This window comes from Oncorhynchus clarkii, chromosome 3 (genome assembly GCF_045791955.1).
Source record: "Oncorhynchus clarkii lewisi isolate Uvic-CL-2024 chromosome 3, UVic_Ocla_1.0, whole genome shotgun sequence".
Taxonomy (NCBI): Eukaryota; Metazoa; Chordata; class Actinopteri; order Salmoniformes; family Salmonidae; genus Oncorhynchus; species Oncorhynchus clarkii.
The window spans coordinates 87110376-87138184 of record NC_092149.1 but is presented as its reverse complement, the minus strand read 5'-3'; the positions used below and the strand labels follow the sequence as shown (position 1 = coordinate 87138184).

Genomic DNA, 27809 nt, shown 5'->3' with positions numbered 1-27809 from the left:
CCCCAGTTTGTCTGGGAGGGGGTCCCTGTGTCCCCAGTTTGCCTGGGGTCCCCAGTTTGCCAGTTTGCCACTGGGGGTCCCTGGGTCCCCAGTTTGCCAGGAGGGGTCCCTGGGTCCCCAGTTTGCCTGGAGGGGTCCCTGGGTCCCCAGTTTGCCTGGGAGGGGATCCCTGGGTCGCCAGTTTGCCTGGGAGGGGGTCCCTGGGTCCCCAGTTTGCCTGGGAGGGGGTCCCCGTGTCCCCAGTTTGCCTAGAGGGGTCCCTGAGTCCCCAGTTTGCCTAGAGGGGGTCCCTGTGTCCCCAGTTTGCCTGGGAGGGGGTCCCTGGATCCCCAATTTGCCTGGAGGGGGTCCCTGGGTCCCCAGTTTGCCTGGGAGGGGTCCCTTGGTCCCCAGTTTGCCTGGAGGGGTCCCTGGGTCCAAAGTTTGCCTGGGGAGGGTCCCTGTGTCCCCAGTTTGCCTGGGAGGGGATCCCTGTGTCCCCAGTTTGCCTGGAGGGGGTCCCTGGGTCCCCAGTTTGCCTGGGAGGGGTCCCTGTGTCCCCAGTTTGCCTAGAGGGGGTCCCTGTGTCCCCAGTTTGTCTGGGAGGGGGTCCCTGTGTCCCCAGTTTGCCTGGGGTCCCCAGTTTGCCAGTTTGCCACTGGGGGTCCCTGGGTCCCCAGTTTGCCAGGAGGGGTCCCTGGGTCCCCAGTTTGCCTGGAGGGGTCCCTGGGTCCCCAGTTTGCCTGGGAGGGGATCCCTGGGTCGCCAGTTTGCCTGGGAGGGGGTCCCTGGGTCCCCAGTTTGCCTGGGAGGGGGTCCCCGTGTCCCCAGTTTGCCTAGAGGGGTCCCTGAGTCCCCAGTTTGCCTAGAGGGGGTCCCTGTGTCCCCAGTTTGCCTGGGAGCGGGTCCCTGTGTCCCCAGTTTGCCTGGGAGGGGGTCCCTGGATCCCCAATTTGCCTGGAGGGGGTCCCTGGGTCCCCAGTTTGCCTGGGAGGGGTCCCTTGGTCCCCAGTTTGCCTGGAGGGGTCCCTGGGTCCAAAGTTTGCCTGGGGAGGGTCCCTGTGTCCCCAGTTTGCCTGGGAGGGGATCCCTGTGTCCCCAGTTTGCCTGGGAGGGGGTCCCTGGGTCCCCAGTTTGCCTGGGAGGGGTCCCTGGGTCCCCAGTTTGCCTGGGAGGGGATCCCTGGGTCGCCAGTTTGCCTGGGAGGGGGTCCCTGGGTCCCCAGTTTGCCTGGGAGGGGGTCCCCGTGTCCCCAGTTTGCCTAGAGGGGTCCCTGAGTCCCCAGTTTGCCTAGAGGGGGTCCCTGTGTCCCCAGTTTGCCTGGGAGCGGGTCCCTGTGTCCCCAGTTTGCCTGGGAGGGGGTCCCTGGATCCCCAATTTGCCTGGAGGGGGTCCCTGGGTCCCCAGTTTGCCTGGGAGGGGTCCCTTGGTCCCCAGTTTGCCTGGAGGGGTCCCTGGGTCCAAAGTTTGCCTGGGGAGGGTCCCTGTGTCCCCAGTTTGCCTGGGAGGGGATCCCTGTGTCCCCAGTTTGCCTGGGAGGGGGTCCCTGGGTCCCCAGTTTGCCTGGGAGGGGTCCCTGTGTCCCCAGTTTGCCTAGAGGGGATCCCTGAGTCCCCAGTTTGCCTGGGAGGGGATCCCTGGGTCGCCAGTTTGCCTGGAGGGGATCACTGGGTCGCCAGTTTGCCTGGGAGGGGGTCCCTGGGTCCCCAGTTTGCCTGGAGGGGTCCCTGGGTCCCCAGTTTGCCTGGGAGGGGATCCCTGGGTCCCCAGTTTGCCTGGGAGGGGGTCCCTGGGTCCCCAGTTTGCCTAGAGGGGTCCCTGTGTCCCCAGTTTGCCTGGGAGGGGGTCCCTGTGTCCCCAGTTTGCCTGGGAGGGGGTCCCTGGGTCCCCAGTTTGCCTGGGAGGGGATCCCTGGGTCCCCAGTTTGCCTGGGAGGGGTCCCTGTGTCCCCAGTTTGCCTGGGAGGGGGTCCCTGGGTCCCCAGTTTGTTTGGGAGGGGTCCCTGGGTCCCCAGTTTGCCTGGGGAGGGTCCCTGTGTCCCCAGTTTGCCTGGGAGGGGAACCCTGTGTCCCCAGTTTGCCTGGGAGGGGATCCCTGGGTCGCCAGTTTGCCTGGGAGGGGTCCCTGTGTCCCCAGTTTGTCTGGGAGGGGGTCCCTGTGACCCCAGTTTGCCTGGAGGGGGTCCCTGGGTCCCCAGTTTGCCTGGGAGGGGTCCCTGTGTCCCCAGTTTGCCTGGGAGGGGGTCCCTTGGTCCCCAGTTTGCCTGTGAGGGGTCCCTGTGTCCCCAGTTTGCCTGGGAGGGGGTCCCTGGGTCCCCAGTTTGCCTGGAGGGGGTCCCTGGGTCCCCAGTTTGCCTGGGGAGGGTCCCTGTGTCCCCAGTTTGCCTGGGAGGGGGTCCCTGTGTCCCCAGTTTGCCTGGGAGGGGGTCCCTGTGTCCCCAGTTTGCCCCTGGGAGGGGTCCCTTGGTCCCCAGTTTGCCTGGGAGGGGTCCCTGGGTCCCCAGTTTGCCTGGGAGGGGGTCCCTCTGTCCCCAGTTTGCCCCTGGGAGGGGTACCTTGGTCCCCAGTTTGCCTGGGAGGGGTCCTTGAGTCCCCAGTTTGCCTAGAGGGGGTCCCTGTGTCCCCAGTTTGCCTGGGAGGGGGTCCCTGTGTCCCCAGTTTGCCTGGGGGGGGGTCCCTGGGTCCCCAGTTTGCCTGGAGGGGGTCCCTGGGTCCCCAGTTTGCCTGGGAGGGGATCCCTGGGTCCCCAGTTTGCCTGGGAGGGGTCCCTGTGTCCCCAGTTTGCCTGGGAGGGGGTCCCTGTGTCCCCAGTTTGCCTGGAAGGGGTCCCTGGGTCGCCAGTTTGCCTGGGAGGGGGTCCCCGGGTCCCCAGTTTGCCTGGAGGGGTCCCTGAGTCCCCAGTTTGCCTGGAGGGGTCCCTGTGTCCCCAGTTTGCCTGGGAGGGGGTCCCTGTGTCCCCAGTTTGCCTGGGAGGGGGTCCCTGGGTCCCCAGTTTGTCTGGGAGGGGTCCCTGTGTCCCCAGTTTGCCTGGGGAGGGTCCCTGTGTCCCCAGTTTGCCTGGGAGGGGAACCCTGTGTCCCCAGTTTGCCTGGGAGGGGATCCCTGGGTCGCCAGTTTGCCTGGGAGGGGTCCCTGTGTCCCCAGTTTGCAAGGAGGGGTCCCTGGGTCCCCAGTTTGCCTGGAGGGGGTCCCTGGGTCCCCAGTTTGCCTGGGAGGGGGTCCCTGGGTCCCCAATTTGCCTGGAGGGGGTCCCTGGGTCCCCAGTTTGCCTGGGAGGGGATCCCTGGGTCCCCAGTTTGCCTGGAGGGGGTCCCCGGGTCCCCAGTTTGCCTGAGAGGGGGTCCCTGGGTCCCCAGTTTGCCTGGGAGGGGGTCCCTGGGTCCCCAATTTGCCTGGAGGTGGTCCCTGTGTCCCCAGTTTGCCTGGGAGGGGGTCCCTGTGTCCCCAGTTTGCCTAGAGGGGGTCCCTGTGTCCCCAGTTTGTCTGGGAGGGGGTCCCTGTGTCCCCAGTTTGCCTGGGGTCCCCAGTTTGCCAGTTTGTCACTGGGGGTCCCTGGGTCCCCAGTTTGCCAGGAGGGGTCCCTGGGTCCCCAGTTTGCCTGGAGGGGTCCCTGGGACCCCAGTTTGCCTGGGAGGGGGTCCCTGGGTCCCCAGTTTGCCTGGGAGGGGGTCCCCGTGTCCCCAGTTTGCCTAGAGGGGTCCCTGAGTCCCCAGTTTGCCTAGAGGGGGTCCCTGTGTCCCCAGTTTGCCTGGGAGGGGGTCCCTGTGTCCCCAGTTTGCCTGGGAGGGGGTCCCTGGGTCCCCAGTTTGCCTGGAGGGGGTCCCTGGGTCCCCAGTTTGCCTGGGAGGGGTCCCTTGGTCCCCAGTTTGCCTGGAGGGGTCCCTGGGTCCAAAGTTTGCCTGGGGAGGGTCCCTGTGTCCCCAGTTTGCCTGGGAGGGGATCCCTGTGTCCCCAGTTTGCCTGGGAGGGGGTCCCTGGGTCCCCAGTTTGCCTAGAGGGGGTCCCTGTGTCCCCAGTTTGCCTGGGAGGGGTCCCTGTGTCCCCAGTTTGCCTAGAGGGGATCCCTGAGTCCCCAGTTTGCCTGGGAGGGGATCCCTGGGTCGCCAGTTTGCCTGGAGGGGATCACTGGGTCGCCAGTTTGCCTGGGAGGGGGTCCCTGGGTCCCCAGTTTGCCTGGAGGGGTCCCTGGGTCCCCAGTTTGCCTGGGAGGGGATCCCTGGGTCCCCAGTTTGCCTGGGAGGGGGTCCCTGGGTCCCCAGTTTGCCTAGAGGGGGTCCCTGTGTCCCCAGTTTGCCTGGGAGGGGGTCCCTGTGTCCCCAGTTTGCCCCTGGAAGGGGTCCCTGTGTCCCCAGTTTGCCTGGGAGGGGTCCCTGGGTCCCCAGTTTGCCTGGGAGGGGGTCCCCGGGTCCCCAGTTTGCCTGGAGGGGGTCCCTGGGTCCCCAGTTTGCCTGGGAGGGGATCCCTGGGTCCCCAGTTTGCCTGGGAGGGGTCCCTGTGTCCCCAGTTTGCCTGGGAGGGGGTCCCTGTGTCCCCAGTTTGCCTGGGAGGGGTCCCTGGGTCGCCAGTTTGCCTGGGAGGGGCTCCCCGGGTCCCCAGTTTGCCTGGAGGTGTCCCTGAGTCCCCAGTTTGCCTGGAGGGGTCCCTGTGTCCCCAGTTTGCCTGGGAGGGGGTCCCTGTGTCCCCAGTTTGCCTGGGAGGGGGTCCCTGGGTCCCCAGTTTGTCTGGGAGGGGTCCCTGTGTCCCCAGTTTGCCTGGGGAGGGTCCCTGGGTCCCCAGTTTGCCTGGGAGGGGAACCCTGAGTCCCCAGTTTGCCTGGGAGGGGATCCCTGGGTCGCCAGTTTGCCTGGGAGGGGTCCCTGTGTCCCCAGTTTGCAAGGAGGGGTCCCTGGGTCGCCAGTTTGCCTGGGAGGGGTCCCTGGGTCCCCAGTTTGCCTGGAGGGGTCCCTGGGTCCCCAGTTTGCCTGGGAGGGGATCCCTGGGTCCCCAGTTTGCCTGGGAGGGGGTCCCTGGGTCCCCAGTTTGCCTAGAGGGGGTCCCTGTGTCCCCAGTTTGCCTGGGAGGGGGTCCCTGTGTCCCCAGTTTGCCTGGGAGGGGGTCCCTGGGTCCCCAGTTTGCCTGGAGGGGGTCCCTGGGTCCCCAGTTTGCCTGGGAGGGGATCCCTGGGTCCCCAGTTTGCCTGGGAGGGGTCCCTGTATCCCCAGTTTGCCTGGGAGGGGGTCCCTGGGTCCCCAGTTTGCCTGGGAGGGGTCCCTGTGTCCCCAGTTTGCCTGGGGAGGGTCCCTGTGTCCCCAGTTTGCCTGGGAGGGGAACCCTGTGTCCCCAGTTTGCCTGGGAGGGGATCCCTGGGTCGCCAGTTTGCCTGGGAGGGGTCCCTGTGTCCCCAGTTTGCCTGGGAGGGGTCCCTGGGTCGCCAGTTTGCCTGGGAGGGGGTCCCTGGGTCCCCAGTTTGCAAGGAGGGGTCCCTGGGTCCCCAGTTTGCCTGGAGGGGGTCCCTGTGTCCCCAGTTTGCCTGGGAGGGGGTCCTTGGGTCCCCATTTTGCCTGGAAGGGGATCCCTGGGTCCCCAATTTGCCTGGAGGGGGTCCTGGGTCCCCAGTTTGCCTGGGAGGGGTCCCTGGGTCGCCAGTTTGCCTGGGAGGGGGTCCCCGGGTCCCCAGTTTGCCTGGAGGGGTCCCTGAGTCCCCAGTTTGCCTAGAGGGGGTCCCTGTGTCCCCAGTTTGCCTGGGAGGGGGTCCCTGTGTCCCCAGTTTGCCTGGGAGGGGAACCCTGTGTCCCCAGTTTGCCTGGGAGGGGATCCCTGGGTCGCCAGTTTGCCTGGGAGGGGTCCCTGTGTCCCCAGTTTGCCTGGGAGGGGTCCCTGGGTCGCCAGTTTGCCTGGGAGGGGGTCCCTGGGTCCCCAGTTTGCAAGGAGGTGTCCCTGGGTCCCCAGTTTGCCTGGAGGGGGTCCCTGTGTCCCCAGTTTGCCTGGGAGGGGGTCCCTGGGTCCCCATTTTGCCTGGGAGGGGATCCCTGGGTCCCCAATTTGCCTGGAGGGGGTCCTGGGTCCCCAGTTTGCCTGGGAGGGGTCCCTGTGTCCCCAGTTTGCCTGGGAGGGGGTCCCTGTGTCCCCAGTTTGCCTGGGAGGGGGTCCCTGGGTCCCCAGTTTGCCTGGAGGGGGTCCCTGGGTCCCCAGTTTGCCTGGGAGGGGATCCCTGGGTCCCCAGTTTGCCTGGGAGGGGTCCCTGTGTCCCCAGTTTGCCTGGGAGGGGGTCCCTGTGTCCCCAGTTTGCCCCTGGAAGGGGTCCCTGTGTCCCCAGTTTGCCTGGGAGGGGTCCCTGGGTCCCCAGTTTGCCTGGGAGGGGGTCCCCGGGTCCCCAGTTTGCCTGGAGGGGTCCCTGGGTCCCCAGTTTGCCTAGAGGGGGTCCCTGTGTCCCCAGTTTGCCTGGAGGGGGTCCCTGGGTCCCCAGTTTGCCTGGGAGGGGGTCCCTGGGTCCCCAGTTTGCAAGGAGGGGTCCCTGGGTCCCCAGTTTGCCTGGAGGGGGTCCCTGTGTCCCCAGTTTGCCTGGGAGGGGGTCCCTGGGTCCCCATTTTGCCTGGGAGGGGATCCCTGGGTCCCCAATTTGCCTGGAGGGGGTCCTGGGTCCCCAGTTTGCCTGGGAGGGGTCCCTGGGTCGCCAGTTTGCCTGGGAGGGGGTCCCCGGGTCCCCAGTTTGCCTGGAGGGGTCCCTGAGTCCCCAGTTTGCCTAGAGGGGGTCCCTGTGTCCCCAGTTTGCCTGGGAGGGGGTCCCTGTGTCCCCAGTTTGCCTGGGAGGGGGTCCCTGGGTCCCCAGTTTGCCTGGAGGGGGTCCCTGGGTCCCCAGTTTGCCTGGGGAGGGTCCCTTTGTCCCCAGTTTGCCTGGGAGGGGTCCTTGAGTCCCCAGTTTGCCTAGAGGGGGTCCCTGTGTCCCCAGTTTGCCTGGGAGGGGGTCCCTGTGTCCCCAGTTTGCCTGGGAGGGGGTCCCTGGGTCCCCAGTTTGCCTGGAGGGGGTCCCTGGGTCCCCAGTTTGCCTGGGAGGGGATCCGTGGGTCCCCAGTTTGCCTGGGAGGGGTCCCTGTGTCCCCAGTTTGCCTGGGAGGGGGTCCCTGTGTCCCCAGTTTGCCTGGGAGGGGTCCCTGGGTCACCAGTTTGCCTGGGAGGGGGTCCCCGGGTCCCCAGTTTGCCTTGAGGGGTCCCTGAGTCCCCAGTTTGCCTGGAGGGGTCCCTGTGTCCCCAGTTTGCCTGGGAGGGGTCCCTGGAGGGGGTCCCCGGGTCCCCAGTTTGCCTGGAGGGGTCCCTGGGTCCCCAGTTTGCCTAGAGGGGGTCCCTGTGTCCCCAGTTTGTCTGGGAGGGGGTCCCTGTGACCCCAGTTTGCCTGGAGGGGGTCCCTGGATCCCCAGTTTGCCTGGGAGGGGTCCCTGTGTCCCCAGTTTGCCTGGGAGGGGGTCCCTTGGTCCCCAGTTTGCCTGGGAGGGGTCCCTGTGTCCCCAGTTTGCCTGGGAGGGGGTCCCTGGGTCCCCAGTTTGCCTGGAGGGGGTCCCTGGGTCCCCAGTTTGCCTGGGGAGGGTGCCTGTGCCCCCAGTTTGCCTGGGAGGGGGTCCCTGTGTCCCCAGTTTGCCTGGGAGGGGGTCCCTGTGTCCCCAGTTTGCCTGGGAGGGGGTCCCTGTGTCCCCAGTTTGCCCCTGGGAGGGGTCCCTTGGTCCCCAGTTTGCCTGGGAGGGGTCCCTGGGTCCCCAGTTTGCCTGGGAGGGGGTCCCTCTGTCCCCAGTTTGCCCCTGGGAGGGGTCCCTTGGTCCCCAGTTTGCCTGGGAGGGGTCCTTGAGTCCCCAGTTTGCCTGGGGAGGGTCCCTGGGTCCCCAGTTTGCCTGGGAGGGGATCCCTGAGTCCCCAGTTTGCCTGGGAGGGGATCCCTGGGTCCCCAGTTTGCCTGGAGGGGATCACTGAGTCCAGAGTTTGCCTGGAGGGGTCCCTGTGTCCCCAGTTTGCCTGGGAGGGGTCCCTGGAGGGGGTCCCCGGGTCCCCAGTTTGCCTGGAGGGGTCCCTGGGTCCCCAGTTTGCCTAGAGGGGGTCCCTGTGTCCCCAGTTTGTCTGGGAGGGGGTCCCTGTGACCCCAGTTTGCCTGGAGGGGGTCCCTGGGTCCCCAGTTTGCCTGGGAGGGGTCCCTGTGTCCCCAGTTTGCCTGGGAGGGGGTCCCTTGGTCGCCAGTTTGCCTGGGAGGGGTCCCTGTGTCCCCAGTTTGCCTGGGAGGGGGTCCCTGGGTCCCCAGTTTGCCTGGAGGGGGTCCCTGGGTCCCCAGTTTGCCTGGGGAGGGTGCCTGTGTCCCCAGTTTGCCTGGGAGGGGGTCCCTGTGTCCCCAGTTTGCCTGGGAGGGGGTCCCTGTGTCCCCAGTTTGCCTGGGAGGGGGTCCCTGTGTCCCCAGTTTGCCCCTGGGAGGGGTCCCTTGGTCCCCAGTTTGCCTGGGAGGGGTCCCTGGGTCCCCAGTTTGCCTGGGAGGGGGTCCCTGTGTCCCCAGTTTGCCCCTGGGAGGGGTCCCTTGGTCCCCAGTTTGCCTGGGAGGGGTCCTTGTGTCCCCAGTTTGCCTGGGGAGGGTCCCTGGGTCCCCAGTTTGCCTGGGAGGGGATCCCTGAGTCCCCAGTTTGCCTGGGAGGGGATCCCTGGGTCCCCAGTTTGCCTGGAGGGGATCACTGGGTCGCCAGTTTGCCTGGAGGGGATCCCTTGTTCCCCAGTTTGTCTGGGAGGGGATCCCTGGGTCGCCAGTTTGCCTGGAGGGGTCCCTGGGTCCCCAGTTTGCCTGGGAGGGGATCCCTGGGTCCCCAGTTTGCCTGGGAGGGGGTCCCTGGGTCCCCAGTTTGCCTAGAGGGGGTCCCTGTGTCCCCAGTTTGCCTGGGAGGGGTCCCTGTGTCCCCAGTTTGCCTGGGAGGGGGTCCCTGGGTCCCCAGTTTGCCTGGAGGGGGTCCCTGGGTCCCCAGTTTGCCTGGGGAGGGTGCCTGAGTCCCCAGTTTGCCTGGGAGGGGGTCCCTGTGTCCCCAGTTTGCCTGGGAGGGGGTCCCTGTGTCCCCAGTTTGCATGGGAGGGGGTCCCTGTGTCCCCAGTTTGCCCCTGGGAGGGGTCCCTTGGTCCCCAGTTTGCCTGGGAGGGGTCCCTGTGTCCCCAGTTTGCCTGGGAGGGGGTCCCTGTGTCCCCAGTTTGCCCCTGGGAGGGGTCCCTTGGTCCCCAGTTTGCCTGGGAGGGGTCCTTGAGTCCCCAGTTTGCCTGGGGAGTGTCCCTGGGTCCCCAGTTTGCCTGGGAGGGGATCCCTGAGTCCCCAGTTTGCCTGGGAGGGGATCCCTGGGTCCCCAGTTTGCCTGGAGGGGATCACTGGGTCGCCAGTTTGCCTGGAGGGGATCCCTTGTTCCCCAGTTTGTCTGGGAGGGGATCCCTGGGTCGCCAGTTTGCCTGGAGGGGTCCCTGGGTCCCCAGTTTGCCTGGGAGGGGATCCCTGGGTCCCCAGTTTGCCTGGGAGGGGGTCCCTGGGTCCCCAGTTTGCCTAGAGGGGGTCCCTGTGTCCCCAGTTTGCCTGGGAGGGGTCCCTGTGTCCCCAGTTTGCCTGGGAGGGGAACCCTGTGTCCCCAGTTTGCCTGGGAGGGGATCCCTGGGTCGCCAGTTTGCCTAGAGGGGGTCCCTGTGTCCCCAGTTTGCCTGGGAGGGGTCCCTGTGTCCCCAGTTTGCCTGGGAGGGGGTCCCTGGGTCCCCAGTTTGCCTGGAGGGGGTCCCTGGGTCCCCAGTTTGCCTGGGGAGGGTCCCTGTGTCCCCAGTTTGCCTGGGAGGGGAACCCTGTGTCCCCAGTTTGCCTGGGAGGGGATCCCTGGGTCGCCAGTTTGCCTGGGAGGAGTCCCTGTGTCCCCAGTTTGCCTGGGAGGGGTCCCTGGGTCGCCAGTTTGCCTGGGAGGGGGTCCCTGGGTCCCCAGTTTGCCTGGGAGGGGGTCCCCGGGTCCCCAGTTTGCCTGGAGGGGTCCCTGGGTCCCCAGTTTGCCTAGAGGGGGTCCCTGTGTCCCCAGTTTGTCTGGGAGGGGGTCCCTGTGACCCCAGTTTGCCTGGAGGGGATCCCTGGGTCCCCAGTTTGCCTGGGAGGGGTCCCTGTGTCCCCAGTTTGCCTGGGAGGGGGTCCCTTGGTCCCCAGTTTGCCTGGGAGGGGTCCCTGTGTCCCCAGTTTGCCTGGGAGGGGGTCCCTGGGTCCCCAGTTTGCCTGGAGGGGGTCCCTGGGTCCCCAGTTTGCCTGGGGAGGGTGCCTGTGTCCCCAGTTTGCCTGGGAGGGGGTCCCTGTGTCCCCAGTTTGCCTGGGAGGGGGTCCCTGTGTCCCCAGTTTGCCTGGGAGGGGGTCCCTGTGTCCCCAGTTTGCCCCTGGGAGGGGTCCCTTGGTCCCCAGTTTGCCTGGGAGGGGTCCCTGGGTCCCCAGTTTGCCTGGGAGGGGGTCCCTGTGTCCCCAGTTTGCCCCTGGGAGGGGTCCCTTGGTCCCCAGTTTGCCTGGGAGGGGTCCTTGAGTCCCCAGTTTGCCTGGGGAGGGTCCCTGGGTCCCCAGTTTGCCTGGGAGGGGATCCCTGAGTCCCCAGTTTGCCTGGGAGGGGATCCCTGGGTCCCCAGTTTGCCTGGAGGGGATCACTGGGTTGCCAGTTTGCCTGGAGGGGATCCCTTGTTCCCCAGTTTGTCTGGGAGGGGATCCCTGGGTCGCCAGTTTGCCTGGAGGGGTCCCTGGGTCCCCAGTTTGCCTGGGAGGGGATCCCTGGGTCCCCAGTTTGCCTGGGAGGGGGTCCCTGGGTCCCCAGTTTGCCTAGAGGGGGTCCCTGTGTCCCCAGTTTGCCTGGGGAGGGTCCCTTCGTCCCCAGTTTGCCTGGGAGGGGGTCCCTGTGTCCCCAGTTTGCCTGGGAGGGGGTCCCTGTGTCCCCAGTTTGCCTGGGAGGGGGTCCCTGTGTCCCCAGTTTGCCCCTGGGAGGGGTCCCTTGGTCCCCAGTTTGCCTGGGAGGGGTCCCTGGGTCCCCAGTTTGCCTGGGAGGGGGTCCCTGTGTCCCCAGTTTGCCCCTGGGAGGGGTCCCTTGGTCCCCAGGTTGCCTGGGAGGGGTCCTTGAGTCCCCAGTTTGCCTAGAGGGGGTCCCTGTGTCCCCAGTTTGCCTGGGAGGGGGTCCCTGTGTCCCCAGTTTGCCTGGGAGGGGGTCCCTGGGTCCCCAGTTTGCCTGGAGGGGGTCCCTGGGTCCCCAGTTTGCCTGGGAGGGGATCCCTGGGTCCCCAGTTTGCCTGGGAGGGGTCCCTGTGTCCCCAGTTTGCCTGGGAGGGGGTCCCTGTGTCCCCAGTTTGCCTGGGAGGGGTCCCTGGGTCACCAGTTTGCCTGGGAGGGGGTCCCCGGGTCCCCAGTTTGCCTTGAGGGGTCCCTGAGTCCCCAGTTTGCCTGGAGGGGTCCCTGTGTCCCCAGTTTGCCTGGGAGGGGTCCCTGGGTCCCCAGTTTGCCTAGAGGGGGTCCCTGTGTCCCCAGTTTGTCTGGGAGGGGGTCCCTGTGACCCCAGTTTGCCTGGAGGGGGTCCCTGGGTCCCCAGTTTGCCTGGGAGGGGTCCCTGTGTCCCCAGTTTGCCTGGGAGGGGGTCCCTTGGTCCCCAGTTTGCCTGGGAGGGGTCCCTGTGTCCCCAGTTTGCCTGGGAGGGGGTCCCTGGGTCCCCAGTTTGCCTGGAGGGGGTCCCTGGGTCCCCAGTTTGCCTGGGGAGGGTGCCTGTGTCCCCAGTTTGCCTGGGAGGGGGTCCCTGTGTCCCCAGTTTGCCTGGGAGGGGGTCCCTGTGTCCCCAGTTTGCCTGGGAGGGGGTCCCTGTGTCCCCAGTTTGCCCCTGGGAGGGGTCCCTTGGTCCCCAGTTTGCCTGGGAGGGGTCCCTGGGTCCCCAGTTTGCCTGGGAGGGGGTCCCTGTGTCCCCAGTTTGCCCCTGGGAGGGGTCCCTTGGTCCCCAGTTTGCCTGGGAGGGGTCCTTGAGTCCCCAGTTTGCCTGGGGAGGGTCCCTGGGTCCCCAGTTTGCCTGGGAGGGGATCCCTCAGTCCCCAGTTTGCCTGGGAGGGGATCCCTGGGTCCCCAGTTTGCCTGGAGGGGATCACTGGGTCGCCAGTTTGCCTGGAGGGGATCCCTTGTTCCCCAGTTTGTCTGGGAGGGGATCCCTGGGTCGCCAGTTTGCCTGGAGGGGTCCCTGGGTCCCCAGTTTGCCTGGGAGGGGATCCCTGGGTCCCCAGTTTGCCTGGGAGGGGGTCCCTGGGTCCCCAGTTTGCCTAGAGGGGGTCCCTGTGTCCCCAGTTTGCCTGGGAGGGGTCCCTGTGTCCCCAGTTTGCCTGGGAGGGGGTCCCTGGGTCCCCAGTTTGCCTGGAGGGGGTCCCTGGGTCCCCAGTTTGCCTGGGGAGGGTGCCTGTGTCCCCAGTTTGCCTGGGAGGGGGTCCCTGTGTCCCCAGTTTGCCTGGGAGGGGGTCCCTGTGTCCCCAGTTTGCCTGGGAGGGGGTCCCTGTGTCCCCAGTTTGCCCCTGGGAGGGGTCCCTTGGTCCCCAGTTTGCCTGGGAGGGGTCCCTGGGTCCCCAGTTTGCCTGGGAGGGGGTCCCTGTGTCCCCAGTTTGCCCCTGGGAGGGGTCCCTTTGTCCCCAGTTTGCCTGGGAGGGGTCCTTGAGTCCCCAGTTTGCCTGGGGAGGGTCCCTGGGTCCCCAGTTTGCCTGGGAGGGGATCCCTGAGTCCCCAGTTTGCCTGGGAGGGGATCCCTGGGTCCCCAGTTTGCCTGGAGGGGATCACTGGGTCGCCAGTTTGCCTGGAGGGGATCCCTTGTTCCCCAGTTTGTCTGGGAGGGGATCCCTGGGTCGCCAGTTTGCCTGGAGGGGTCCCTGGGTCCCCAGTTTGCCTGGGAGGGGATCCCTGGGTCCCCAGTTTGCCTGGGAGGGGTTCCCTGGGTCCCCAGTTTGCCTAGAGGGGGTCCCTGTGTCCCCAGTTTGCCTGGGAGGGGTCCCTGTGTCCCCAGTTTGCCTGGGAGGGGGTCCCTGGGTCCCCAGTTTGCCTGGAGGGGGTCCCTGGGTCCCCAGTTTGCCTGGGGAGGGTCCCTGTGTCCCCAGTTTGCCTGGGAGGGGAACCCTGTGTCCCCAGTTTGCCTGGGAGGGGATCCCTGGGTCGCCAGTTTGCCTGGGAGGGGTCCCTGTGTCCCCAGTTTGCCTGGGAGGGGTCCCTGGGTCGCCAGTTTGCCTGGGAGGGGGTCCCTGGGTCCCCAGTTTGCTTGGGAGGGGGTCCCCGGGTCCCCAGTTTGCCTGGAGGGGTCCCTGGGTCCCCAGTTTGCCTAGAGGGGGTCCCTGTGTCCCCAGTTTGTCTGGGAGGGGGTCCCTGTGACCCCAGTTTGCCTGGAGGGGATCCCTGGGTCCCCAGTTTGCCTGGGAGGGGTCCCTGTGTCCCCAGTTTGCCTGGGAGGGGGTCCCTTGGTCCCCAGTTTGCCTGCGAGGGGTCCCTGTGTCCCCAGTTTGCCTGGGAGGGGGTCCCTGGGTCCCCAGTTTGCCTGGAGGGGGTCCCTGGGTCCCCAGTTTGCCTGGGGAGGGTGCCTGTGTCCCCAGTTTGCCTGGGAGGGGGTCCCTGTGTCCCCAGTTAGCCTGGGAGGGGGTCCCTGTGTCCCCAGTTTGCCTGGGAGGGGGTCCCTGTGTCCCCAGTTTGCCCCTGGGAGGGGTCCCTTGGTCCCCAGTTTGCCTGGGAGGGGTCCCTGGGTCCCCAGTTTGCCTGGGAGGGGGTCCCTGTGTCCCCAGTTTGCCCCTGGGAGGGGTCCCTTGGTCCCCAGTTTGCCTGGGAGGGGTCCTTGAGTCCCCAGTTTGCCTGGGGAGGGTCCCTGGGTCCCCAGTTTGCCTGGGAGGGGATCCCTGAGTCCCCAGTTTGCCTGGGAGGGGATCCCTGGGTCCCCAGTTTGCCTGGAGGGGATCACTGGGTCGCCAGTTTGCCTGGAGGGGATCCCTTGTTCCCCAGTTTGTCTGGGAGGGGATCCCTGGGTCGCCAGTTTGCCTGGAGGGGTCCCTGGGTCCCCAGTTTGCCTGGGAGGGGATCCCTGGGTCCCCAGTTTGCCTGGGAGGGGGTCCCTGGGTCCCCAGTTTGCCTAGAGGGGGTCCCTGTGTCCCCAGTTTGCCTGGGAGGGGTCCCTGTGTCCCCAGTTTGCCTGGGAGGGGGTCCCTGGGTCCCCAGTTTGCCTGGAGGGGTCCCTGGGTCCCCAGTTTGCCTGGGGAGGGTCCCTGTGTCCCCAGTTTGCCTGGGAGGGGAACCCTGTGTCCCCAGTTTGCCTGGGAGGGGATCCCTGGGTCGCCAGTTTGCCTGGGAGGGGTCCCTGTGTCCCCAGTTTGCCTGGGAGGGGTCCCTGGGTCGCCAGTTTGCCTGGGAGGGGGTCCCTGGGTCCCCAGTTTGCAAGGAGGGGTCCCTGGGTCCCCAGTTTGCCTTGAGGGGGTCCCTGTGTCCCCAGTTTGCCTGGGAGGGGGTCCCTGGGTCCCCAGTTTGCCTGGGAGGGGATCCCTGGGTCCCCAATTTGCATGGAGGGGGTCCCTGTGTCCCCAGTTTGCCTGGGAGGGGTCCCTGGGTCGCCAGTTTGCCTGGGAGGGGGTCCCCGGGTCCCCAGTTTGCCTGGAGGGGTCCCTGAGTCCCCAGTTTGCCTAGAGGGGGTCCCTGTGTCCCCAGTTTGCCTGGGAGGGGGTCCCTGTGTCCCCAGTTTACCTGGGAGGGGGTCCCTGGGTCCCCAGTTTGCCTGGAGGGGGTCCCTGGGTCCCCAGTTTGCCTGGGAGGGGATCCCTGGGTCCCCAGTTTGCCTGGGAGGGGTCCCTGTGTCCCCAGTTTGCCTGGGAGGGGTCCCTGTGTCCCCAGTTTGCCCCTGGAAGGGGTCCCTGTGTCCCCAGTTTGCCTGGGAGGGGTCCCTGGGTCCCCAGTTTGCCTGGGAGGGGGTCCCCGGGTCCCCAGTTTGCCTGGAGGGGTCCCTGGGTCCCCAGTTTGCCTAGAGGGGGTCCCTGTGTCCCCAGTTTGTCTGGGAGGGGGTCCCTGTGACCCCAGTTTGCCTGGAGGGGGTCCCTGGGTCCCCAGTTTGCCTGGGAGGGGTCCCTGTGTCCCCAGTTTGCCTGGGAGGGGGTCCCTGTGTCCCCAGTTTGCCCCTGGGAGGGGTCCCTTGGTCCCCAGTTTGCCTGGAGGGGTCCCTGGGTCCCCAGTTTGCCTGGGGAGGGTCCCTGTGTCCCCAGATTGCCTGGGAGGGGATCCCTGAGTCCCCAGTTTGCCTGGGAGGGGGTCCCTGGGTCCCCAGTTTGCCTGGGAGGGGGTCCCTGTGTTCCCAGTTTGCCTGGGAGGGGGTCCCTGTGTCCCCAGTTTGCCTGGGAGGGGGTCCCTGTGTCCCCAGTTTGCCCCTGGGAGGGGTCCCTTGGTCCCCAGTTTGCCTGTGTTGTAACTTTAATGTGTTACAGAGTTAATGTTTAAGTTTATTCTTTGAGCTGTATCTAAAGATATTTATTTAGATTTATTTGCATATGTAATTGTATTGGGTTGTGTTGAATTACGCTTTTTGACTGCAAGTCCCAGAATGCCTTGCGAGAGGAATGAGTGATAACGCGCCAATTATGTGCAGGTGCGAGTGATTGTGGCTGACTTTCCAACAGCATCTTACCTGCATTGCTCTGTACCAAAACAATTGTTGTTAAATGTAACGTAAACAAGTATTCTTACTAAAATAAGCTTTCGTATCAAACCCGACGTCCCGAGTCATTACTAAGAAGTTAGTTAATCTAAAATTTGGTGCCGAAACCCAGGATATGAGCTGCGACGAAGAAGTGGCTGAAATGGCTGAGGAGGAACGTCGGCATGAAGCAGAAAGAATGAGACGAAAGCGGGGTACCATTCGAGGCGCAACAACGCGGATTTTGAATCAGATTGACGTGGAAATATCCCAGTCAAATCCGGATACCGATCACTTGAGTACATTGTTGGAATTGCTATCCGCTAAGGAGGACAGTTTGTTTGAGCTCGATCGTGGAATTGAACAGTTAACGCCATTGGACGGATTGGAGGCAGAGATTGCATGCACGGAGGATTACAAAGAACGCATTATCATGCTGAAGAGCCGTGCACAAAGAGTGATAACGAAGAAACAGGACGTCAATCCACTACCAGCCTGGGTGAGTGACGCTAACTCAAACATATCACAGAGACAATCAGTAAGGCTACCGAAGTTGATTATTGAGAAATTCTATGGAGATGTCAGTATGTGGCAGGAGTTTTGGAGCCAATATGAGACTGCTATTCACAACAATGATTCCCTGTGTAAAAAAGAGAAGTTTACCTATCTGAAAACATATCTCACTGGACCAGCTGCAAAGGCAGTAGCAGGACTGATGTTAACAGACAGTAACTATGATAATGCAATCACTCTACTCAAGAGCAGATTTGGAAGGAAAGATCTTGTGATTAGTGCTCATATGTCAAAGCTGCTGAATCTCACACCTGTGAAGAAATCCTCTGATCTAAATGCATTGAAGCAGCTATATGATGAATGTGAAATTCAGATTAGGAGCCTGGAATCACTGGGTGTAATGTCAGAAACCTATGGAAGCCTACTATTCCCAATCTTACTGCAGATGATTCCAGAGGACATAGCTCTTGACTATAGTCGTCAGAGGGGAGTAGATGATGAATGGAAAGTGTCTGAGATTATCAGTTTCCTACAGAAAGAGGTTCAGAGCAGGGAGAGAGCGCTACAAATGACAAGATCATACAACCAACAGAAAGAGAGCAAACCATGGAACAAGTCATGCTTCTCCAATGAAATGAAAACAAAAAGACCCAACATGCCCTCTGCTGCAGCACTGCATACAACCAGCCAGAAGGAACAACAAACGTGTCTATTTTGTGACAGTGCAGACCACAAATCAGAAAACTGCACTGACTACAATATTGCTACACGCAAAGAGAAACTAAAGAACATGGGAAGATGCTTTGTATGTTTAGGACAGAGACACATAGCAAAATTCTGTAAAGTCAAAGATGTGTCATGTGCAACATGTGGAAGCAGACATCACATTGCGGTTTGTACCAGTAAGAGGAGGGAGGTGCAACTAAAGAACATGGGAAGATGCTTTGTATGTTTAGGACAGAGACACATAGCAAAATTCTGTAAAGTCAAAGATGTGTCATGTGCAACATGTGGAAGCAGACATCACATTGCGGTTTGTACCAGTAAGAGGAGGGAGGTGCAACCCCCTACTGTTTCTGTAGATGCTGTTGTTTCCTCAGTTATTCCCCATTCAGTGAAGATGAAACCAGATGGACAGAACACTGTGTTGCTACAAACGGCAAAGGCATGGGTAGAAGGCCCATCGGGCAGGAAGATAGCTCGTTGCTTACTAGATGGAGGCAGTCAGAGAAGCTTCATACATGAAAACCTTGTGAAGGGCTTGAAGCTACCAGTAACCAGACAAGAGGCACTCACTCTTCACACGTTTGGCTCCTCTGCCCCAGCAACGTCCCAACGCAACACAGTGAAAGTCATCTTGGAGAATGTCTGGGACAAACAGCAGAGAATAGAGATAGAGGCAATTGAAACCCCACAAGTGTGCACAGCTGTGATGAAGGTTCCTGGTGAACGGATTCAGTATGAGCTCAGTAAAAGGGGACTGCAGCTCGCAGACTTTCCAGGAGATGACAATGATCCTGAACTCTCTGTCCTGATAGGAGCAGACTACTACTGGCAGATAGTATCAGGCAGAGTGGAGCGACTGACGGAGACGCTAGTTGCTTTAGAGAGCACCTTTGGATGGTCGGTGCAGGGACCCGAGTCCATGTCAAGTGTCGCCGAGGCAACTTGCATGTTCATCCCACTTGATGAAGACACACTAGTCTCCAAGCAATTGCATGCATTCTGGGAGCTTGAGTCTCTGGGTATTCTAAGAGAGAAAACACAGAACCCAGAGGAAACCGAGGCTCTACAAAGGTTTGAGGAAACAACCACCTTCAAAGATGGGCGATACCATGTGGAGTTGCCATGGAAACGAGAAATGCCAGAACTCCAAGACAACTATAGAATCGCCAAGAAACGGTTTGAATGTCTGAAGAAAAGGCTGAAGAAGGATGTGACGTTGTACAGCAGATACAATGAAGTAGTAGAAGACTACTTACAACAAGATATGGCAGAGGACGTGCCCAAGGACAACGCATCAAGTGCAGACAACGTAAAATACTACTTACCTCACCATGCAGTACTCCGAGAAGATAAGGTGACAACAAAACTGAGAGTGGTGTTTGATGCCTCGTCCCATGAAGATGGCTGTCCATCTCTCAATGACTGTCTACTCACAGGACCGAACCTGAATCCGGATCTGCTCAGCGTTCTGATAAAGTTCAGACTACATGAGATCGCATTCATGGCAGACATCAAGAAAGCTTTCCTGCAGATATCCCTAGCAGAGAGAGACAGAGACGCCGTGAGATTTCTATGGCTCACTGGCCCACCAAGAGGAGAAAATGAAGAGGAGCTGCGTGTGCTGAGGATGAAAAGAGTGGTATTTGGAGCTTCCCCAAGTCCATTTTTGCTAGCAGCTACAATCAGGAAGCACCTGAAACAATATGAAACAGAACAACCAGAAGTTGTAGAGATACTGAGAGAGTCACTCTACGTAGATGACTTCATTGCAAGTTCACGCAATGTTGAAGAGGCTTACCTTGTGACAACAACTGCAAAGCGAATGCTGTCGAATGCAGGCATGGACCTCTGCAAGTGGATGACAAATTCTCCTGAATTGAAAACAAAATGGGAGGAGAGTACGACAACTGACCACCCATTGACGCTAGAAACACAAGGATTAGCGCTGAAGGTTTTAGGTTTAGTATGGAGGCCGGAAACGGATGACTTTGTGTTTGACCTCAGGCCGTTACTGAGCATTCTAAGGCAAAAGGAAAACACAAAGAGAAGTGTTCTGCAGTCGTCTGCACGTATCTTCGACCCTCTTGGTTTCTTAACTCCCTTCACCATCAGGATCAAGTGCATGTTCCAGGAAATGTGGGAGAGGGGACTCAGCTGGGACGAAGAATTACCACCTGATCTGACACGAGAATGGCAACAGTGGTGTTCAGAACTACCCCAGTTACACCAGCTCACCATACCAAGGTGGTACAGAACAGACATGCGGCCACAGAATAACCACACCCTGAAACTACACGTGTTCTGTGATGCAAGTGAAAGGGCTTACAGTGCAGTAGCTTACTTGCAAGGTGAGTCACAAGACAGGGAAACAACAAGTCTAGTCGCATCCAAGTCCAGGGTAGCCCCACTTAAGAAAATGACGCTGCCACGCCTGGAGCTCATGGGAGCTGTGATTGGAGCGAGACTAGCAAACAACTTGATGACCACACTGAAAATGGAAGAAAAACAGATTAACATGTGGACAGACTCGATGATCGTGCTGCATTGGATTTGCAGCTCAGCTCAGAAATGGAAACAGTTTGTTGCGAACAGAGTGACGGAGATCCAGTCCTTGACCAATCCAGAGTCATGGTCACATATTGAAGGGAAAACGAATCCAGCTGACCTCCCTACAAGAGGACAAACTGTTAGAAACTTGACACAGAGCGAGCTATGGTGGAATGGACCCAGAATTCTGACATCACCCAATCAGTCCGAAGAGACTGATGATAACAAGGTTCCGGATGAGGTGAATATAGAACTCAAGTCCAGTTGCCAGGCTACTGTACAACTCGCAGCAAACAGCACAGACAGCACTGAACCTGTGTTGGAGCTTGAAAGGTACAGCAAACTGAAAAGAGTGTTCAGAGTCACCGCCTGGATAAAGAGATTTATAGCCAATGCTCGTACAACCATAAAGATGCAAGGTGAACTGACTGCTGACGAACTGTTCGATGCAGAAAAGTACTGGATTAAGGTAACACAACAACAGAGTTTCGGACAGGAGATCAAACTACTGAAGGCAGGAAAAAGCCTAAACAATGACTGTAAAATCAGAGAACTGAAACCTTTCCTGGACGAACACGAACTGCTCAGTGTAGGAGGAAGACTGCAACAGTCCAACTTCACATTCAGAGAGCAGCACCCATGGGTTCTGCCCAATAAGTCCAGATACTCAGAAATGCTGATACAGTACCACCATGAGAAGGTGATGCATTCTGGAGCAAGTGACACTCAGCACCCAACGTTAAACAAGCGGGAAATGACACGCAGATGGAAGTACAGGCAGAGACTTGTGACCAGTTTCTGGAACAGTTGGCGAAGAGACTACTTGCTGGATCTAAAGTCTGCACACCGCTGTGACACACCACAGCCCACCCCACTGAAAGCGGGTGACGTTGTACTCATTGGAGAAGATAACACACCCAGACAAACCTGGAAACTAGGAAATATTGAGGAACTGTTTCCAGGCCGAGATGGCTTAGTTAGATCATGTTCAGTTCGTACTGCTTCAGGGACTTTGTTGAGGAGACCTATTCAGTTGATATACTGCCTAGAGATCTAGATGAACACAATTGTTCATCGGGGGGGGAGGATGTTGTAACTTTAATGTGTTACAGAGTTAATGTTTAAGTTTATTCTTTGAGCTGTATCTAAAGATATTTCTTTAGATTTATTTGCATATGTAATTGTATTGGGTTGTGTTGAATTACGCTTTTTGACTGCAAGTCCCAGAATGCCTTGCGAGAGGAATGAGTGATAACGCGCCAATTATGTGCAGGTGCGAGTGATTGTGGCTGACTTTCCAACAGCATCTTACCTGCATTGCTCTGTACCAAAACAATTGTTGTTAAATGTAACGTAAACAAGTATTCTTACTAAAATAAGCTTTCGTATCAAACCCGACGTCCCGAGTCATTACTAAGAAGTTAGTTAATCTAAAAGCCTGGGAGGTGTCCCTGGGTCCCCAGTTTGCCTGGGAGGGGTCCCTTGGTCCCCAGTTTGCCTGGGAGGGGTCCCTGAGTCCCCAGTTTGCCTAGAGGGGGTCCCTGTGTCCCCAGTTTGCCTGGAGGGGGTCCCTGGGTCCCCAGTTTGCCTGGGAGGGGATCCCTGGGTCCCCAGTTTGCCTGGGAGGGGGTCCCTGGGTCCCCAGTTTGCCTGGAGGGGGTCCCTGGGTCCCCAGTTTGCCTGGAGGGGGCCCCTGGGTCCCCAGTTTGCCTGTTGGGAGTCCCTGGTTCCCCAGTTTGCCTGGGGAGGGTCCCTGTGTCCCCAGTTTGCCTGGGAGGGGGTCCCCGGGTCCCCAGTTTGCCTGGAGGGGTCCCTGAGTCCCCAGTTTGCCTGGAGGGGTCCCTGTGTCCCCAGTTTGCTTGGAGGGGGTCCCAGGGTCCCCAGTTTGCCTGGGAGGGGATCCCTGGGTCCCCAGTTTGCCAGTTTGCCTGGAGGGGGTCCCTGGGTCCCCAGTTTGCCTGGGAGGGGATCCCTGGGTCCCCAGTTTGCCTGGGAGGGGGTCCCTGGGTCCCCAGTTTGCCTGGAGGGGGTCCCTGGGTCCCCAGTTTGCCTGGGAGGGGGTCCCCGGGTCCCCAGTTTGCCTGGAGGGGGTCCCTGGGTCCCCAGTTTGCCTGGGAGGGGTCCCTTGGTCCCCAGTTTGCCTGGAGGGGTCCCTGGGTCCCCAGTTTGCCTGGGGAGGGTCCCTGGGTCCCCAGTTTGCCTAGAGGGGTCCCTGGGTCCCCAGTTTGCCTAGAGGGGGTCCCTGTGTCCCCAGTTTGTCTGGGAGGGGGTCCCTGTGTCCCCAGTTTGCCTGGGAGGGGGTCCCTGGGTCCCCAGTTTGCCTGGAGGGGTCCCTGGGTCCCCAGTTTGCCTGGGAGGGGATCCCTGGGTCGCCAGTTTGCCTGGGAGGGGGTCCCTGGGTCCCCAGTTTGCCTGGAGGGGGTCCCTGGGTCCCCAGTTTGCCTGGAGGGGGCCCCTGGGTCCCCAGTTTTCCTGGGAGGGTATCCCTGGGTCCCCAGTTTGCCTGTTGGGAGTCCCTGGGTCCCCAGTTTGCCTGGGAGGGGGTCCCTGGGTCCCCAGTTTGCCTGGAGGGGGTCCCTGGGTCCCCAGTTTGCCTGGGAGGGGTCCCTGGTTCCCCAGTTTGCCTGGGGAGGGTCCCTGTGTCCCCAGTTTGCCTGGGAGGGGAACCCTGTGTCCCCAGTTTGCCTGGGAGGTGGGTCCCTGGGTCCCCAGTTTGCCTAGAGGGGGTCCCTGGGTCCCCAGTTTGCCTGGGAGGGGGTCCCTGGGTCCCCAGTTTGCCTGGGGAGGGTCCCTGTGTCCCCAATTTGCCTGGGAGGGGAACCCTGTGTCCCCAGTTTGCCTGGGAGGGGATCCCTGGGTCGCCAGTTTGCCTGGGAGGGGTCCCTGTGTCCCCAGTTTGCCTGGGAGGGGTCCCTGGGTCGCCAGTTTGCCTGGGAGGGGGTCCCTGGGTCCCCAGTTTGCAAGGAGGGGTCCCTGGGTCCCCAGTTTGCCTGGAGGGGGTCCCTGTGTCCCCAGTTTGCCTGGGAGGGGGTCCCTGGGTCCCCAGTTTGCCTGGGAGGGGATCCCTGGGTCCCCAATTTGCATGGAGGGGGTCCCTGTGTCCCCAGTTTGCCTGGGAGGGGTCCCTGGGTCTCCAGTTTGCCTGGGAGGGGGTCCCCGGGTCCCCAGTTTGCCTGGAGGGGTCCCTGAGTCCCCAGTTTGCCTAGAGGGGGTCCCTGTGTCCCCAGTTTGCCTGGGAGGGGGTCCCTGTGTCCCCAGTTTACCTGGGAGGGGGTCCCTGGGTCCCCAGTTTGCCTGGAGGGGGTCCCTGGGTCCCCAGTTTGCCTGGGAGGGGATCCCTGGGTCCCCAGTTTGCCTGGGAGGGGTCCCTGTGTCCCCAGTTTGCCTGGGAGGGGTCCCTGTGTCCCCAGTTTGCCCCTGGAAGGGGTCCCTGTGTCCCCAGTTTGCCTGGGTGGGGTCCCTGGGTCCCCAGTTTGCCTGGGAGGGGGTCCCCGGGTCCCCAGTTTGCCTGGAGGGGTCCCTGGGTCCCCAGTTTGCCTAGAGGGGGTCCCTGTGTCCCCAGTTTGTCTGGGAGGGGGTCCCTGTGACCCCAGTTTGCCTGGAGGGGGTCCCTGGGTCCCCAGTTTGCCTGGGAGGGGTCCCTGTGTCCCCAGTTTGCCTGGGAGGGGGTCCCTGTGTCCCCAGTTTGCCCCTGGGAGGGGTCCCTTGGTCCCCAGTTTGCCTGGAGGGGTCCCTGGGTCCCCAGTTTGCCTGGGGAGGGTCCCTGTGTCCCCAGATTGCCTGGGAGGGGATCCCTGAGTCCCCAGTTTGCCTGGGAGGGGGTCCCTGGGTCCCCAGTTTGCCTGGGAGGGGGTCCCTGTGTCCCCAGTTTGCCTGGGAGGGGGTCCCTGTGTCCCCAGTTTGCCTGGGAGGGGGTCCCTGTGTCCCCAGTTTGCCCCTGGGAGGGGTCCCTTGGTCCCCAGTTTGCCTGGGAGGTGTCCCTGGGTCCACAGTTTGCCAGGGAGGGGGTCCCTGTGTCCCCAGTTTGCCCCTGGGAGGGGTCCCTTGGTCCCCAGTTTGCCTGGGAGGGGTCCCTGAGTCCCCAGTTTGCCTAGAGGGGGTCCCTGTGTCCCCAGTTTGCCTGGGAGGGGGTCCCTGTGTCCCCAGTTTGCCTGGGAGGGGGTCCCTGGGTCCCCAGTTTGCCTGGAGGGGGTCCCTGGGTCCCCAGTTTGCCTGGGAGGGGATCCCTGGGTCCCCAGTTTGCCTGGGAGGGGTCCCTGTGTCCCCAGTTTGCCTGGGAGGGGGTCCCTGTGTCCCCAGTTTGCCTGGGAGGGGTCCCTGGGTCGCCAGTTTGCCTGGGAGGGGGTCCCCGGGTCCCCAGTTTGCCTGGAGGGGTCCCTGAGTCCCCAGTTTGCCTGGAGGGGTCCCTGTGTCCCCAGTTTGCCTGGAGGGGGTCCCTGGGTCCCCAGTTTGCCTGGGAGGGGATCCCTGGGTCCCCAGTTTGCCAGTTTGCCTGGAGGGGGTCCCTGGGTCCCCAGTTTGGCTGGGTGGGGATCCCTGGGTCCCCAGTTTGCCTGGGAGGGGGTCCCTGGGTCCCCAGTTTGCCTGGAGGGGGTCCCCGGGTCCCCAGTTTGCCTGGGAGGGGGTCCCCGGGTCCCCAGTTTGCCTGGAGGGGGTCCCTGGGTCCCCAGTTTGCCTGGGAGGGGTCCCTTGGTCCCCAGTTTGCCTGGAGGGGTCCCTGGGTCCCCAGTTTGCCTGGGGAGGGTCCCTGTGTCCCCAGTTTGCCTGGGAGGGGATCCCTGTGTCCCCAGTTTGCCTGGGAGGGGATCCCTGTGTCCCCAGTTTGCCTGGGAGGGGTCCCTGTGTCCCCAGTTTGCCTGGGAGGGGTCCCTGGGTCGCCAGTTTGCCTGGGAGGGGTCCCTGTGTCCCCAGTTTGCCTGGGAGGGGTCCCTGGGTCGCCAGTTTGCCTGGGAGGGGGTCCCTGGGTCCCCAGTTTGCCAGGAGGGGTCCCTGGGTCCCCAGTTTGCCTGGAGGGGTCCCTGGGTCCCCAGTTTGCCTGGAGGGGTCCCTGGGTCCCCAGTTTGCCTAGAGGGGGTCCCTGTGTCCCCAGTTTGTCTGGGAGGGGGTCCCTGTGTCCCCAGTTTGCCTGGGAGGGGGTCCCTGTGTCCCCAGTTTGCCTGGGAGGTGGTCCCTGGGTCCCCAGTTTGCCTGGAGGGGATCCCTGGGTCGCCAGTTTGCCTGGGAGGGGGTCCCTGGGTCCCCAGTTTGCCTGGAGGGGGTCCCTGGGTCCCCAGTTTGCCTGGAGGGGGCCCCTGGGTCCCCAGTTTTCCTGGGAGGGTATCCCTGGGTCCCCAGTTTGCCTGTTGGGAGTCCCTGGGTCCCCAGTTTGCCTGGGAGGGGGTCCCTGGGTCCCCAGTTTGCCTGGAGGGGTCCCTGGGTCCCCAGTTTGCCTGGGAGGGGTCCCTGGTTCCCCAGTTTGCCTGGGAGGGGTCCCTGGGTCCCCAGTTTGCCTGGAGGGGTCCCTGGGTCCCCAGTTTTCTTGGAGGGGTCCCTAGGTCCCCAGTTTGCCTGGGAGGGGTCCCTGGGTCCCCAGTTTGCCTGGAGGGGGTTCCTGGGTCCCCAGTTTGCCTGGGGTCCCTGTGCAAGAAAACGTTGAAGACCCCTGCGTCAGGACAAAAATAATGAAACATTTACAGCTGATTGAATTGATCATATTGATTTGTAACAGCTTTTTGGGGGTTTCTTTCATCATCTAGGGTGAGGGGACATAGGGCCCTGATCTAAAGTAGTGCACTATGTAGGGAATAGAGTGCCATTTGGGATGAACACCCAGGCGATTTGTTAAAGGTTATAAATCAGGTATAAATCTTACAGCCCTGTGATTTAAATGAAAGCACACCTCAGGAGGTGAACTGCTCAACAACGATCCATCCTTTGGCAATCAATACTTCACTTCCTTTCAGGATTGATAAAAGGGAAGGAGATATTTCATTTTTTTGTTATTCGCAAAGATCATGTTTTTGAGACCGTGTGTAGTGTCTGCATTGCGTCGCTGCTTGAATGTTCACGTCAATACGGTTGTTTGATGATTTTGAAGAACATGGCTAATAAATGCCGTGCGGATTGTAAATATTGTGGCCTTCCAGTAAGAAGAAGACTGGGAGAGTCTGTGTGTCGGGAAATTATTTTACCGCTAACTGGTATCAGAGGTTGTGGTTATTTATCTTCGTTCTTATAAGTGTTATTCGTTTTTAATTATACATCGAAATAACTAATGAGCTTTTGTTTTATTTAAAACGTTTATTTAACTAGGCAAGACAAGTAAGAAAAAAAGTCTTATTTACAATGACGGCCTACCGGGGAACAGTGGGATAACTGCCTTGTTCAAGGACAGGGCGACAGATTTTTTACCTTGTCAGCTACCTTTCGATTACTGGCCCTACGCTCTAACCACTAGGCTACCTGCCGCCCCATTTAACTGTGGGTCTGTGATTGGAGCGAATTGGTGAATCAGGACTTCACAATAGCCATTAGAGTCAATTGACGCACCAGTGCACCAATCAAATTAACATAATACAAAAATCCCCATCTAAATCTATTTGTTTAAGTAGAGATATCTATTCTTTACAGTAGAGATATATGTTCTTTAAGATAGAGATAGCTGTTCTTTAGGGTAGAGATAGCTGTTCTTTAAGGAGGTAGAGATATCTGTTCTTTAAGGAAGTAGAGATATCTGTTCTTTAAGGAGGTAGAGATATCTGTTCTTTATGGTTGAGATATCTGTTCTTTACGGTAGAGATATCTGTTCTTTAAGGAGGTAGAGATAGCTGTTCTTTAAGGAGGTAGCGATATCTGTTCTTCAAGGAGGTAGAGATATCTGTTCTTTAAGGAGGTAGAGATATCTGGTCTTTATCCACTCTATGGAAATGAGACTCTCACGAACGCGACAGTGTTCTCCGTTTTGCTCTATCCCCTTGACATGCTCCACAGGACTCGTCTGAAGTCGGTACCACTAATGTGCTCCTGTCTGTAGTCTTCCAAACTGTTTGAGCTACAAACTAATAGGAACTAATACAAACTAATAGGAACTAATACAAACTAATAGGAACTAATACAAACTAATAGGAACTAATACAAACTAATAGGAATTAATACAAACTAATAGGAACTAATACAAACTAATAGGAACTAATACAAACTAATAGGAACTAATACAAACTAATAGGAATTAATACAAACTAACAGGAACTAATACAAACTAATAGGAACTAATACAAACTAATAGGAACTAATACAAACTAATAGGAACTTATACAAACTAATGGGAACTAATACAAACTAATAGGAATTAATACAAACTAACAGGAACTAATACAAACTAATAGGAACTAATACAAACTAATGTTCTAAAATCCCAACAAGTGTCACTGGAGGCTCTGAAGATAACCAGAGACCCAGGTAGAAACCATATGGATGTAGTATGGAAGTAGTATAGTGCCCCCCAAAAAAGGATTCAATATATTATACATGATCTCCTAGACATATAGGACAGACACATCAAAACCTTGTTTCTTATGATTTATTTTTTGACGGTCCTGTTTTGCCATTTACGAATGTGTCACCTGTATTCAATGAGTTTCCACCTCCTCCCGGCCTCTCCTGCCTGGGGAGAGAGTGTCAGAGGGACAGGGGGAATTAGCTGATTAAAGCAGGCCGTGTGCTGGCTGGTTGTCAGCAGGGAGAGATGGAGAAGGGAGGGAGGAGAGAGATTAATGTCTGCAAGTGGGTGGTGTAGTGTTTGTGTACCGTGTCACACTCTTGTCAGAGACTGAGAGAAATGTCTTCATCAATTTGTACCCATTATCATGTCAATGGGCAAACAGGGAGAGAGGGGAGGAGGGAGGAGAGAGAGAGGAGGGGGAGGGAAGAGAGGGAAGGGAGGAGAGGGGAGAGAGGAGGGGGAAGGGAGGAGAAGGGAGGAGGGGGAAGGGAGGAGAAGGGAGGGGAGAGAGGAGGGGGAAGAAGGGATCTGGGCTTCTGTATCACCATCTGCACACACACAAACACACACACGTACACACACGCACACACACACACGCACGCGCACACACACACACACACACACACACACACACACACGTACACACACACCTTTCTGCCCGCCCCTCCCAACCAGAGTCATTTACCGTAAGCAGGCTATTTAATTTTCCTGAAATAATGTGCCGACAGCCGACAGCTTCCTGTTTATTAAACAGGAAGCCGGTATGTCCGTGTCACAACATTATGAGACTGCTATATAGTCTCCTGGTGTCCCACTGTATACATTACGACCCACCACCTTCACGAGTTTAACAGCTAAACATCACAACATTTGTTTTTGTCTCTTTAAAAGGGTTAATACATTTTTGTCAAAAGGCAAAAT

General features: G+C 60.3%; 1 protein-coding gene across 1 annotated transcript in view; it reads right to left on the bottom strand.

Moving 5' to 3' along the window:
- The window catches only part of LOC139386310 (collagen alpha-1(III) chain-like), a 37967-nt gene extending 10733 nt beyond the window's left edge, over positions 1-27234 (bottom strand). Inside the window, exons 1-17 of the mRNA XM_071131830.1 lie at positions 27194-27234; positions 27010-27050; positions 24956-25024; positions 24657-24777; positions 23313-23468; positions 22429-22550; positions 21821-21941; positions 21059-21336; positions 8886-9021; positions 8613-8763; positions 7838-7971; positions 7469-7621; positions 3819-3938; positions 3309-3559; positions 1300-1511; positions 875-1069; positions 278-501 (exon numbers count right to left, since the gene is read on the bottom strand). Of these exons, the coding sequence (XP_070987931.1) occupies positions 278-501; positions 875-1069; positions 1300-1511; positions 3309-3559; positions 3819-3938; positions 7469-7621; positions 7838-7971; positions 8613-8763; positions 8886-9021; positions 21059-21336; positions 21821-21941; positions 22429-22550; positions 23313-23468; positions 24657-24777; positions 24956-25024; positions 27010-27050; positions 27194-27234 (2525 nt within the window). The remainder of the gene's footprint in view (positions 1-277; positions 502-874; positions 1070-1299; positions 1512-3308; positions 3560-3818; positions 3939-7468; positions 7622-7837; positions 7972-8612; positions 8764-8885; positions 9022-21058; positions 21337-21820; positions 21942-22428; positions 22551-23312; positions 23469-24656; positions 24778-24955; positions 25025-27009; positions 27051-27193) is intronic.
- Positions 27235-27809: the final 575 nt, after the last annotated feature.